The sequence below is a fragment of the Amblyraja radiata genome, chromosome 26, assembly GCF_010909765.2.
Source record: "Amblyraja radiata isolate CabotCenter1 chromosome 26, sAmbRad1.1.pri, whole genome shotgun sequence".
In the NCBI taxonomy this organism is placed as follows: Eukaryota; Metazoa; Chordata; class Chondrichthyes; order Rajiformes; family Rajidae; genus Amblyraja; species Amblyraja radiata.
This window is the reverse complement of record NC_045981.1, coordinates 12192105-12206597: the sequence shown is the minus strand read 5'-3', so window position 1 is coordinate 12206597 and position 14493 is coordinate 12192105. Positions and strand designations below refer to the sequence as shown.

The 14493-nt window shown below is 46.0% G+C and overlaps 1 protein-coding gene across 1 annotated transcript; it reads right to left on the bottom strand.

The window, feature by feature from the left end:
- Positions 1-6531: 6531 nt before the first annotated feature.
- On the bottom strand, positions 6532-14482 carry LOC116987739. Its single transcript, XM_033043970.1, has 4 exons — positions 14204-14482; positions 10771-10880; positions 7822-8068; positions 6532-6714 (listed from the first exon to the last, which is right to left on the bottom strand). Exons 1-4 carry the CDS (start codon positions 14363-14365, stop codon positions 6532-6534), a joined length of 702 nt encoding a protein of 233 aa, XP_032899861.1. The 5' UTR covers positions 14366-14482.
- Between the last annotated feature and the right edge of the window lie 11 nt (positions 14483-14493).

Here is a 14493-nt window from a genome sequence, read left to right as displayed (position 1 = left end):
AGCTCATTTAGAATACTTCCTTGCTGGCTGGTTATTCCTGGTCTGTCTATGCATCAGACATGCAGGTCTGAATATTTTGTTTCCATGCTGTATGACTAGGACTATAATGGAGAGTCCAGGAAGTATGTAGAGGCTTTCATCAGAGGAAGCACACTTGTTCATACAGCTAAGCCTGATTCGCAGTAATAGGCAAGAGATTGAACCAAAAGGTTGCTACGTTTTTGTAATTCAATTATTGCACTCAGCTTCTAAAATATAAAGTCAGTAACACCTGCCACCACTTTAAAAAAAATGTGTTTATTAGTGCAGCAGGTTTGACTCGTTGATCAGTGGCCAATTGTTTTGTGTGCTTTATTTAGAATAATATATATTGCCATGTGAACTCAAATACAACTTCACAATGAACAGGCATCGGTACATAATGCATGCAAAGGTGTTGTAAAAAGATCCATGCCAGTTTATCAAACATTTTCAAAAATTTAATCTTTGGTTCAAACATTAATGTGGAAGAAATGTTTCGTTTGAATACAGCCCATGTGATTTAGATATAGATTTTTTTTTTTTTTTAAACTAACCAACACCCTTTGTCCACATTAATTCAGCAACTAACCAAGGGCATTAAAATGCAATGCTCAATCATAGAGTGAAGTGAAAGTAAAATGCAATACAGTGAATTAAAAGTACCTGTATAGTTTTATTTTGCCCTATCCTTACCAACCCCGCGCACTGTCATTGTGCAGGGTTGAGTTGAACTGTAGCCATGCACTTGTACTTTTCTATCACAGAAAGTTGGCCTGAATAGTTTAGGGAAACAGCGCACTCGAATCCACGCCGACTAGCGATCCTGTACATTAGCACTATCCTATACACACTGGGGACAATTTACAATCTTTACCGAAGCCAATTAACGTACAGACCTGTATGTCTTTGGAGTGTGGGAGGAAACCGGAACCATCGATGAAAATCCACGGGGAAAACGTACAGACTTCGTACGGTCGACGCCCGTTGTCAGGATCGAACCCAGTCTCTGGCTCTGTGGAGCAGCAACTCCACTGCTATGCCGCCCAAGCCGACAGCAAGTGGGTTTCTGGAAAGGCTTTAGAGGTGAAAGCTTGGGTCTACGAAACGTGAAGAGGCATCAGACTGCAAACCTAAAGGAGAGGAGCACTCACAAAACCAGAAGGAAGCAGTCTTTCACCACTTGCTTTTTGGCATTGCTCAATAACGAGCCGGATATATAAGGCACGTGCACCATAGTGCTGACCAGACTGATCAAAGTGCAAATATTCAGCATTAGCTCAAGCCATAGTAGTGGAGGTCAACTCTGGCCATTGCACTTTGTGTCCTATGCTACACTCTAAAGATCTCATATATGCAACTGGTGGAAGATCAGGGATTTTAGCTTTAGTAAGAACATTTGGCACCACAAGATAATGGGGAAACGTGGCCGATTCATCCCGCCCAGTCACACTAGCTCAGTTCCAGCCTGGAATTCGACACTAAGCCAGCAATTAGTCAGGAGAGGCACAAAATCCTGGAGTAACTCAGGCAGCATTCCCCGGAGAATGTGGATAGGTGATGTTTCAGGTTGGGACCCTTCAGACTGATATCTCTCAACTCTCCAACTTGTACTTTGCGACCAATATCTAACTCGTTGAACGTGCACGCGGTTCCAAATATGGTACAGTTTAATTATTTTTATACATTCAATCAGCATACGCCACACAGTGAAGCAAAAGCAAAATAACATCAGCCCACAATTTAAAGCCCCATTTTCAGTAGTTCACACAACATGAATAATACAAAACCATCCTTTTACAAAAAAAGTGGTTGCAATTGCAAGTATAAAGTTGTACAACAAAAAAAAAAAATCTCACAAATGAAATAAGTAATCACACTCCCATGGCTGGGTCACACAAGTTGTGCAGATGGACATTTTTATGCCTGGACTATTTTTGTCCTTGCCGCCCCATGGATCCACCCAGTCCAGAATAATGTTTGGCCGAGATTTACTTTGCACAAAAAAACATCCCAAGGAGAGTTGAGAAACATACAAGTCAAAATATGAAGTGCAAGAGGTGCAGGAAAACAGTGGGCAGCCTCTCTTCAACCAGTAGTGGTGCTTGCACGAAAGGACACAAAGTGCCAGGGTAACTCAGCTGGTGAGGCCGCATCTCTGGAGGACAAGGACAGGTGACGTTTCGGGTCGAGACCCTTCTCCAATCTGAACAAAGGTCTCGACTCCAAAGCGTGTTCAATCTGAAGAAGGGTCTGGACCTCAAACACTGCCCATCCCCGTTCTCCAGAGATGCTGCCTGACCCGCTGAGTTACTCCAGCACTTTGTGTACCAACCAGCAACAGCAGTTCCTCGTTTCTATGTTATGATGCTGGCACAATATGAGGATTTTGGAGGGAGCTTCTATTCTGAGTTGATAATTCTGATCTTTTTGTTAATCCATACACACAGCTGGTGAACAGAAGATATTTGATATTATTCACACACCAAAATGGGTGCAGCCTTTCCCCACAACTGGAGGCTGGGGTGGAGAGGGGGAAGGTGAAAACAGATGGCTTAATTAATGTGAGCCAACCAGTGAACAAGCAATCCAGTGGTTCCTGATCCCAACAGACTCAGATGGGGGGGTCACGTTCATCAGCGGACAAGATCCACCACCGATACTTTAGTGACTAGAAGGCAGGAGAGTAACTGCGACTTCCAGCTGCTCATCCAGCCTGGGGCAGCGGGTCAAACAAAACAAATGTCCAGAAGATCGGAAAGAACATTTACACCGCTCTCTCCCAAACCTCAGCAGCATTCATGAAGACGCCTTGCCGTCAACGCAGTGCGGTTTGAAATGCCCTCAGTGGTACAGCGAGGATACCATTTTGTGCACGCAAGTTTCCACATTCAACAGTGGAAGTGTGGTCAGGCTCAGTGTGTAGGAAGGAACCGCAGATGCTGGTTTACACCGAACACAGACACAAAATGCTGGAGTCACTCAACGGGACAGGCAGCACCTTCAGACTTCCGAAGAAGGGTCTCGACCCGAAACGTCACCCATTCCTTCTCTCCAGAGATGCTGCCTGTCCCACTGAGTTACTCCAGCACTTTGTGTCTATCTGTGTGTGTTATTGATTGAAGAGTGAAGATAGGGTTATCTTGATGCTTCAGCCAATATTGGCAATGGAAGGGGTGAGTGGAGGCAGATAAAACAGAGATGGCACAACTCCAACTCTCACCACCTCCATTACAAAGAGAACCTATAAACTCCTTAAAATCTCCAGGACTTTTGAATAAAACCCATGGCTCCTTCTATGCCATGCATGTCCAACATGATTCTCCACTGTGTACAGCCTTCATGTTACTTCTCTAGCTCCTAACCCAACCATAACATGACATAACCCATTTCCCCATGCCATCTAAAGTGGACACACACACACACACACACACATAGAGGGTGGCCAGTGCTAGCCCAATTTGTGATCCATGCCACATACCTACAAACAAAGAGTGCCCACACTCCAGAACCCAACCTAATGAGGATGCCCACAGGTGCACCAACGAACCTGAAAATCTACAAAGGCACGGTAAATATGCACTCCGTGTTCACCATCCCCATTGCCATGTTAATAAACGCAAAATAGGCAAGCATACTTTTTTTTTATCCAAGCAGATAAAAAAACCCCAAATAAAGTCCCACTGCCGTTTGGTGCATTCCCTCATATTAAGAACGCAACTGGTTTAGGACACAACAAACTGAACCATGACCAGTGGAGGTTCGACTGCTCAAAGCTTCCAGCAAAATAAAAGTTAAGTTCCCAAGGAAAGCACAGCACAAAAGTGACCCACTGATCATTTCCCAAGCGATGTGCAACACATGTTGATATAGACCTCGCTACCTATATAAGAAAGAACTGCAAATGCTGGTTTAAATCGAAGGTAGACACAAAATGCTGGAGTAACTCAGCGGGTGAGGCAGCATCACTGGAGTGAAGGAATGGTTGAACCGAAAAGTTGCCCATTCCTTCGCTCCAGAGATGCTGCCTCACCCGCTGAGTTACTCCAGCATTTTGTGTCTACCTTAGACCAGCTACCTGCTGTGTTTACCTTTTGATTTTATCAAACATGCTTGCAATATTTGGCCTTTCTAAATTGATGCTTCATTTGGGATTATTTTTAATCAAACACACAATTCATTGGATTAGTTATAAATCATAACTTAATTTGAACCATGGATGCGCTCAATTTCCTCAGGATTTTTCCCAGTCACTGCACAAATGTTCATGAAGCAGAGACTTTAAAATTCAACATCGAACCTCAACTTCCTCAACAGATTTATTTGGCCGAATATTTCTTGGCTTTATCTCCTGAACTGTAGGGGTGAATGGAATCTCGTTTCCACAGGGTGAAAGTGTTTATAAAAGCCACATACGCGCCTGCAATTTGTCACGATTTCTCTCAAATATCTATGGGAACTCTGGCAGTGGTATTTCGGGGGAAAACAGGGGAGAAATTTATGAAGGCTGTTTTATCTCATTTCAACTATTCCCATCGAGCTACAATGGAACAGAAGGAAATGTGACAATAACTTCCATCTGTCAAAGCCATTAGCTGGAGAACAGTTGTGAGAATTCAGGGTTGGTGTCTGCTTGGACAGTATAATGATAAGCATTCGCAGTGTCAGGAGTGGAGGTAGTGACAATATTCCTCTGGAAATACCCACCATGAGAACACATTAGAGATCAACAGAAGCCAAGGAGATGAATTTCAAAAGCTCCCGGCTTGGTACAGGTACACCATCGCTTTTCCGGCACCTTGTGGTCCGGCATCTCCTTAAATCCGGTCAAAATTACGAGCGTACACTTGACATCTCCCCCCGGAAATGTGGCGCCTAGGCCGAGTGAGGCGGCCTATCCCGACCTCAACGGGACTTCTGCGGCCGATTAAATTTGCCCTCTGCAGCTGGGGCTCAGGAACTCCTGCCCGGCCGGAGCCAGCAGTTTCACTCCCATTCTTTTCCGAGGCCTACTTTGCGGGCCGGCATCTCAGCCCCCCAGCCTAGGCCGGCCGTTCCCATATCGTTGGGACTCCTCTCGTTGGCCGTGACCTATCCGACAAAACGGAATATCCAGATAAGATCTGGAACCAAGGGTGCCGGAAAATCAGTGGTAGACCTGTATCTTGTGGCATGGTACCTAGAAGACTGGGCTTGCTACTTCTAATAACACTGGGTCTAGGCTTGTTCACCTGGACAGCTGTTACTGACAGTGGAGAAACAAGGAACTGCAGATGCCAGTTCACAAAAAAAAAGATACAAAGTGCTAGAGTCACTCAGCAGGTCAGACAACATCTCTGGATAAGACTGAAGATGGGTCCTAACCCGACACGTCGCCTGTTCCTTGTTCTCCAGAGATGCTGCCTGACCCGCTGAGTTACTTCAGCACTTTGTTCTTTTGTGTTGTTACTGGCAGTGTGGCCTTGCTAAATTCGGAGTGACAGGGCTTGGAACTGGTGCCGAAACAGGGAAGCTTCGCGGAGATATGCGTCAACGTTCCTGACATTTGAAAAATTAGGGACACAGCAGGAAAAGTGGGAGTTGGCGAGTTATGGATATATGCAGAGACTGACCTTAAGCTTGGTCAATCAAAGGCTAAGAAAAGAATGGCCACGAGTTCTGAAGGGTTCATTTTAATCTCGCCTTTATCAGGCAACCCTAATGATTGATACTAGATCACATGAAGACCACCAACAGCACCCAAATCATGATCCAGCGCCATTCTTTCCTGTCCGAGTTGGATTTATTCATTGGGAAACAATTGGATGATAAATCACTGCTGGGAAAAGGTTATGTATTTGGATGAACAAGACCTTGCATTGAAAGACTAGCGTTGGGAAAGAGGTGGGAAGGAGGCGGGGGGGGGGGGGGGGGGGGGGGTCAAGGGATCTTCCCTCCATCCCACGCTCTCCTCCATTCACCTGTGGTAGGCAGAAGCCAGGCACAGGCCTGTTTCCTTTCCACAGGAGGAGCGGGAGTGTTCACAGGGGACCCCTAGGTGACCAGTGGTGTCAGAAGAATCTCGGTGTGGGGGAAGAGGGGAGGGGGGGGGGGAAGGGGGCTGAAAGGCCAGAGGGGAGAAAAAAACAACAACATCGGGAAGCATCGCGGGGGTCCAAACAAAACAAAGATAGACACAAAATGCTGGAGTAACTCAGCTGGACAGGCAGCATCTCAGGAGGGAAGGAATGAGTGACATTTCGGGTCGAGACCCTTCTTCAGACTCAAAACTTCTCTACCCAAAAAGTCACTCATCCTTCTCTTCAGAGATGCTGCCTGTCCCGCTGAGTTACTCCAGCATTTTGTGTCCATCTTCGATTTAAACCGGCATCTGCAGTTCCTTCCGACAAAGCAAAGAGTCGCATCCCGTAAATTGGAAGAAAGCTTGGATTGTGGCAAAAAAATGTCATTCCCTGCTCCTCGGTTGGACACTCGTTCCGGGCATGGCACTGGGAGGATCACCCGGAAGAGGGTTTAGTACGCGGGCGGGATGTACTCGTCGGTGCTCGGCTGCGCGGCGTTACCAAACGGCGGCTGCTGGTAGTTCTCGGCGACGTTGGGGTACGGCGGGTAGTCGCTCGATGGGTCCGTGTACTTCTCGGAGAAGTCGGACACGCCAGCCTGATACCTCTTGTAGGCAAACGCCAGCAGCAAGCCCTGCAACGGAAGGCAAAGACCAGGGGTAAGGTTCACAATTCACCATCCGGGAGTACTGTAGAAAACAGCCCCATGGCCATGAGATGGACCTCAGTCTAAGTCTCACAGGAGATGTTCTGGGTCAGGACTCCCCCGCCTCAGTCTTAAGAAGGGTCCTGACCCGAAACACTGTCCATCCATGTCCCTCCATAGACACCACTAGACACCTAAAGCAGAATTAGACCATTCAGCCCTACACATATAAGATTGTTAAGGGCTTGGACACGCTAGAGGCTGGAAACATGTTCCCGATATTGGGGGAGTCCAGAACCAGGGGCCGCAGTTTAAGAACAAGGAGTAAGCCATTTAGAGCGGAGACGAGGAAACACTTTTTCTCACAGAGAGTGGTGAGTCTGTGGAATTCTCTGCCTCAGAGGGCAGTGGAGGCGGGTTCTCTGGATGCTTTCAAGAGAGAGCTAGATAGGGCTCTTAAAAATAGCGGAGTCAGGAGATATGGGGAGAAGGCAGGAACGGGATACTGATTGAGGATGATCAGCCATGATCACATTGAATGGCGGTGCTGGCTCAAAGACAACTATTGTCTATAATATTGTCACCTATCCTGCACCTATTGTCTATTGTCTATTGTTAGCCCACCAGGTCTACTCCACCATTCAATCATGGCTGATCTATCTTTTCCTCTCAACCCCATTCTCATGCCTTCTCCCTGTAACCTTTGATGCCATTACCAATCAACTAGGTTTTCCACTGCTCTTTTGTGCATTCCGTCCTGCCCTCTCCCCATAAACCCTGACACCCGTACTAATCAAGAATCTCTTAATCTCAGCTTTAAAAGACCCATTGACTTGGCCTCCACAGCCATCTGTGGCAATGGATTTCACAGATTCACCACCCTTTAGCTAAAGAAGGGTCTTATGTTATCCATCTCTAGAGAACATGGATAGGTGGTTGCGTCTTGACCAGTCTAACACACTTTACCTAGCCTCGTCCCGATCCATGTTCTCCAGAGATGCTGCCCGACTTGTTAATGACTTCACTAGGGATCGTTCCCGCCATCCCAGAGGACTGGTTCTGTTTAGACTGGCGTGGAAGCTAATCTTCCATTGCCGTTCTCCAGGGAGTCCCTGCGCTGGCAGAGGGAGGTGTTGTCGTCAGCCTTGAGCCAAACACACAAATTCTTCCCCATTTTTGTATACATTCCATATTACTGATGAAGATGATGACAAAATAACCAACCGTGATATTCTTTACTCTTTCCTTGTCCAGCTTGAGGAACTCTTCAACTGTTAGATGCTCAAACTCCTTCTTCAGTGCAATGAAAGCACACTTTGGTGAGTGATTTTTATGTTCAACTCTGGGAGAGAATGTAAAAGTTAATAGTCAGACATTTCCTTTCTTGAGGATGGTCACATGCTGACAGTCAAAATCCATTGCCACCTTCAATGCATTATCACATCCTTCTGTCGATTCGGGAAACGTGTTTAAACAATCAAGACCTCAAGGAAAGACACAAAATGCTGTAGTAACTTAGTGGGTCAGGCATCTCTGGAGAACTTTGATAGATGATGTTTCGGATCTGGTCCCTTCTTCAGATGGAGTTTGCAGTTTATTGTTTCTACAATCAAGATCTCAAATCTGGCACAAAACATGGTATACCAGGCAGCAGTGATCTCAGCCATCCTATTTACTTCCGAGACCTGAACTAACTAGTTTAGTTTAGTTTAGAGATACAGCACGGAAGTCCGCATCGACCAGCGTTCCCAGCACATTAATGCGATCCTACACACACTAGGGACAATTTTACATTTACACCAAGCCAATTAGCTGCCAGTACGTCTTTGGAGTGTGGGAGGAAACCGAAGATCTCGGAGAAAACCCACGCAGGTCCTAGCGAAAAGATACGAACTCCATACAAATAGCACCCATAGTTGGGATTGGACCCGGGTATCTGGCGCTGTAAGGCAGCAACTCTAATGCTGTGCCACCGTGCTGCCCCTACAGTAGTTACCTCAAGCCACTTGAATTATACCAGCAGTGCTGTTCTCAAGGATATTACAAATTCACTGGAAGCATAAACGAACCAAAGTCAGCATCTTCTCAGAGGGCAACACTCTCAACATTTACATACCAGCATGCAGGTACAGCAGGCAGTGAAGAAAGTGAATGGCATGTTGGCCTTTATAACAAGAGGAATCGAATATAGGAGCAAAGAGGTCTTTCTGCAGTTGTACAGAGCCCTAGTGAGACCACACCTGGAGTACTATGTGCAGTTTTGGACCCCTAATTTGAGGAAGGACATTCTTGCTATTGAGGGAGTGCAGCATAGGTTTACAAGGTTAATTCCCGGGATGCTGAGAGAATGGAGCAGCTGTGCTTGTACACTCTGGAGTTTAGAAGGATGAGAGGGGTTCTCATTGAAACATATAAGATTGTTAAGGTTTGGACACACTAGAGGCAGGAAACATGGTCCCGATGTTGGGGGAGTCCAGACCAGGGGCCACAGTTTAAGAATAAGGAATAAGCCATTTAAAACGGAGAAGAGGAAACACTTTTTCCTCACAGAGAGTGGTGAGTCTGTGGAATTCTCTGCCTCAGAGGGCGATGGAGGCAGGTTCTCTGGATGCTTTCAAGAGAGAGCTAGATAGGGCTCTTAAAAATAGCGGTCAGGGGATATGGGGAGAAAGCAGGAACGGGGTACTGATTGGGGATGATCAGCCATGATCACATTGAATGGCAGTGCTGGCTCGAAAAGCCGAAGGGCCTACTCCTGCACCTATTGTATATTGTCTATTGAGTAATGCACAGTCAGCAATGTTGGGTAGGATACATCATTCGCATACCCAACATCAGATTCATGAAACAAATATTCTTAATGGGATGTAATTACCAGGCAAACAAAGAAAAAAGATCCATGGCTATGCTCTGAGCCCCTTTGGAAATATGGAAAGTTTGGCAGTGGTTCAATGACTCTTACTAACTTCTAAAATGCACCATAGAAAGCAAGCTATCAGAATGCACCACAGTTTGGTCCGGCAATTTCACTGCTCAAGACCAGAAGAGATTGCAGAATGGCGGATGCAGCCCAATCCATCACGCAAACCAGCTTCCGCCCACAACCCCCCACCAATTGACTTCATCTTCACTTTACGCTGCCTCAGGGAAGCAGCCAACATAATCAGGAACCACTCACACCCCAGTTGTTCATTCTTCGCCTCTCTCCCATTAGGCAGAAGATATAAAGCACCTGGAAACACATATCAACAGTTTCCAAAAGTTTCTTCCCTGCTGTTATCCGACACTTGCACAGACCTCTCATAAACCAAGGATGCATTCCCAATCTCACTTCTCCCTGGATTATTACCTTGTCGTGGTGAAGCTTGTGTGGACCTGAGATCATGAGAGCGATGCCGTCTGGAGCTATGCTCCAGGTGGGGCCACCCATGGCCGAGGGGGAGTTCTCGGACAAAGAGCAATCCAACTAAGACCTCAGGGTGGAACAGGCAGAGGATGATGGCTGACCTTAGTGGAGCGTCACAACGGCTGGGAAGGCTGATGAAGTCTGCAGCAGAAAAGGGTCTCCAGTCGTCTTGGACTCCATGCCACTGGATCCTGACCCAGATCTGTCAAGGACCATGGGGTGGCTGTCTGTGCACCAATCTCCCCACGTTAAACAAAGTCACGCACAGGCGTCCTCCAAATAGGGAATAACACCCTGGAGACACCCATGGTCAGCCATGACTGAGGGGGACCTAAATAGATTCCCAATCTCCCAATCCATCTTGCTTGGGCTCTTGTACTTATTTAAATTGCAGTTTCTCTGAGCTGTAACAGAATATTCTGCACTATTTCCCTTCTCTTTTTGTGCTACCCGATGTACCAATGTAATTATGTATGGTATGAGTTACTTAAATGGCACACAAGACAAAGTTTTTCTTTTTTTCAATTATATCTCAGGTACAAGTAACAATAGTAAAACAAATAAACAGCACTGAATCCTCTGACAACTGGCTGTCATTTAAATGCAAGCAATTATCCAGATAATTGTTTTGTACTTACAAAGGTTCATCTTCAGGTTCCCAACCTTCCAGCTCTTTGTAACAAAAGAAGCACCGAGCAACATCTGGACAGTTCTCACTTGGGGTGTGAATAAACCCTGCTGCAGCCATCTGATAACAAGAAAAATAAATTCAATTTGATCTGCTGTCTACTTAATGTCAAAGGGAGATTTAGAGCATCAAGCATCAGCAACCAGACCAACTGTTCCTTCCAGCTTCAAATGTTAACTTGGCTGCCATCAAAAGTAAGCATTTTATATATCGTAGCTGTCCGTAGCGGCGACTGCAGAGGGTTCATGGCCCTGACCACGGTGAACAATGGAGGATGATTGACTGAACGTTATTGGCTTCCATCACGGTAAAGAATGTTGATTCCACTATGGTGGATGTTTACGTTAAATTCTATTGTGTATTGTGTTCTTTTTGATTGTATGGGTGCATGGCAACGCAATTTCACTGTACCTTAATTTGTGCATGTGACAAATAAATGTGAACTTGAACTTCATGCAACCTTCTACCAAAGGCTAAAATTTACGCTACGGCTTACACAAAAATGCAGAAGCAGGCATGTCAATGCAAAGATATGAAACCCAGAAATAAGGACCAAGTCAATTACTACACAAGGACAAAGGAAAATATTTTGAATGAGTTGAAAGTAGACTATCTTCTTCTCCCCCCAATCAAGGACAGGTCCAGGCAAAGATCTTATAGCGAGCAAGGTAGCCCATTCGACGAAAAAGACGTAGTACGGTCATGGGCAGATTCATGGGTAATTTAAGGACCCATTTCCGTAACCGGCTTCCGTCTCCGCACCAAAGATTCCATAGGATAATAGTGCGGAGACGGAAGCCGGTTACGGAAACATCTTTGTCAAAATAAAAGTTATTTGGTAAAAATCTTCTCCTCATTTTCAGAATTTTAATTTATTAACACAATCTGTTCCCCCACAACGTTGATTACACTGCGAGTCAGGTCGGGTCCGGTTACGGAAATGGATGAAAAAAAGGCCCACGTTCCATTGCGTACTACACGTCAGCCCATTGCATTTAGCAGGAGTGGTCTACCTTACTCCGCTATAGGATCTTTGGGTCCAGGTATCGTAGCTGGTTCGACCACCTCCGCTGGCAGCATGGTCCAAGTGCCCACTACTCTGTGTAAAAACCATGCCCCGCGCATCTCCTTTGAACTTTCACCCTCTGGCCTTAGAGCTATATCCTCTAGTCTTTGACATTTCCACCCTGGGGAAAATATTCAGAATGTCTTATCCTCTTTATGCTTTTCATAATTTTATATACTCTCCACATCCACTCTCTTTCACTATTCTGTATGTTCCAATGAGGTCCCCCCCTCATTATTCTAAACTCCAGCGAGTACAGGCCGAGTGCCGACAAACGCTCACCATAGGTTAACCTACTAATTCCTGGGATCATTCTTGTAAACCTCATCTGGACCCTCTCCAGAGCCAACACATCCTTCCTCAGATATGGTGCCCAAAATTGCTCACGATATTCCAAATGCGGCCTTACCAGCGCCTTATAGAGCCTCAACATTACATCCCCGTTTTTGTATACAAGCCCTCTTGAAATAAGTGCTAGCATTGAGTTTGCATACATTTTCTTTACCATCCTATCTATTTGTGTTGCCACTTTCAGGGAACTATGAACTTGGACCCGAGAACCCTCTGCACATCAATGCTGTGGAAGTGGTTTGGCATGTATACTTTTCCCTGACATTGAAATTGTCAATGTTTGTAAAGCTATGCGAGGCATTGATAGGGAAGTCAGAACATCTTTCCCTGTGATGGAAATGTCAAAGACTAGAGAACGTAGTGTTAAGCTGAGAAGTGCAAAGTTTAAAGATGTGCAGGGAGCCTTTCATTCTTTAAAACCTATTGAATAATGAAAGGGCCTGGTTAGAGTGGATGTTTCCACTAGTAGAAGAGTCTAGGACCAGAGGGCATAGTCTCGGAATGAAAGGACATACCTTTAGAATGGAGATGAGGGGGAACTTTCTTTAGCCAGAGGGTGGCGAATCTGTGGAATTCGTTGCCATAGACAGCAGTGGAGGCCAAATCAATTAATACTTTTAAAGTAGACATTGACAGGTTCTTGATTTGAGTGTCAGGGGTTATGGGGAGAAGGCAGGAGAATGGGGTTGAGAGGGAAAAATAGATCAGCCATGTAGACACAATGTGTTGAATTGCTTAATTCTGCTCCTATGTCATGGTCATTTTCCCTCCACAGATGCTGCCTGATGCACAGAGTTCCTCCAGCAGCTTGTCCTTTGTGACCCATTATCTGCAGTCTTTTGCGTCTACTTTAAAAAAAAAATCTGTTCCTATGACTTATGAGATCTCTCCTCCCTCATCCTTCTACACTCCAGCGGGTACAGGCATCAAATGCTCCCATTCGTTAATCCAACCAACCCCAGGAAGCATCACAGCTTGATTTGGGAACAGCTCCATACAAGACCACAAGAAATTGCAGAGAATTGTGGACGCAGCCCAGACCATCACACAAACCAACCTCCCTTCTATTAATTCCATCAACACCTCACGCTGCCTTGGCAAGGCCAGCAGCATAATCAAGGATAAGTTGATCTTCCATCAGGCAAAAGGTATAAAACTGCAAAAACGCACACCTCCAGATTCAGGGACAGATTTTTCCCCAACTGTTTTCAGGCAACTGAACCACTCTATCAACAACTAGAGAGCGGCTCTGATCTACTATCTACCTCATTGGTGAACCTCAGACTATCTTTGATCGGACTTTACTGGCTTCATCTTGGACTAAACAGTATCCTGTATCTGTACACTATGGGTAGCTCGATTCATGTATTGTCTTTCCGCTGACTGGTTAGCACGCAACAAAAACTTTTCACTATACCTCGGTACACGTGACAATAAATGAAGCTCAAACCAAAGATCTTTGGCTCAAACTATGAGTTTGTGCTGCTATGACATTAGATCCCCCCTTCCCTCGTCCTTCTAAACTGCAGCGAGTGCAGACGCTCCTCGTATGTTAACCCAACCATCCCCGGGATAAATGGACTCAGTGCGGCTCTAAAGATGTTCTATAGATATTCAATGAATATTTTTACAGCAGTGATAGATAGTAGATCCTGGATTAGTACGTGTGTCAGGGGTTATGGGGAGAAGACAGGAGAGTGGGGTTAGGAGGGAGAGATGGATCAGCCATGATTGAATAGTGGGGTAAACTCGATGGGCCGAATGGAGGAGTTTTGGTGGGATATGGACCGAACGCTGTCAGGTGGGGACTAGTGCAGCGGGGACACTGTCGGCCGGTGTGGGCAAGTTGGGCCGAAGGGCCTGTTTCCACGATGTATCACTCGATGAACGGCCTTATGACACGCTCCTGTCCCTTATGACTTTACGACCTATGTTAGTATCGCCCACTGCCGCCGGCACCACTCACATTCTCGGGTGTGCAGCCACAGCCGTCGAGGAAGGGCCAGTTCTTGAAAGTGTTCAGCCGTTCCTGGAAGAAATAGTACTTGCGGTACTGCTGCAGGTAGACCTCAATCACGGGATCTCTCTCTCTCCGTGGGACGACTCTCCGCCAGCCCAGGCCGCCCATTAAAAACGTCTTTGATTCAAACCAAAGATTATAGAGCTCCTCGAGTATCTTTGATTCAAACCGCCCGCCAGTCCGTTGAGCGCGCGCCCTGGCCGTTGATTCAAAGATTCAAACCGCCCGCCTCCCCC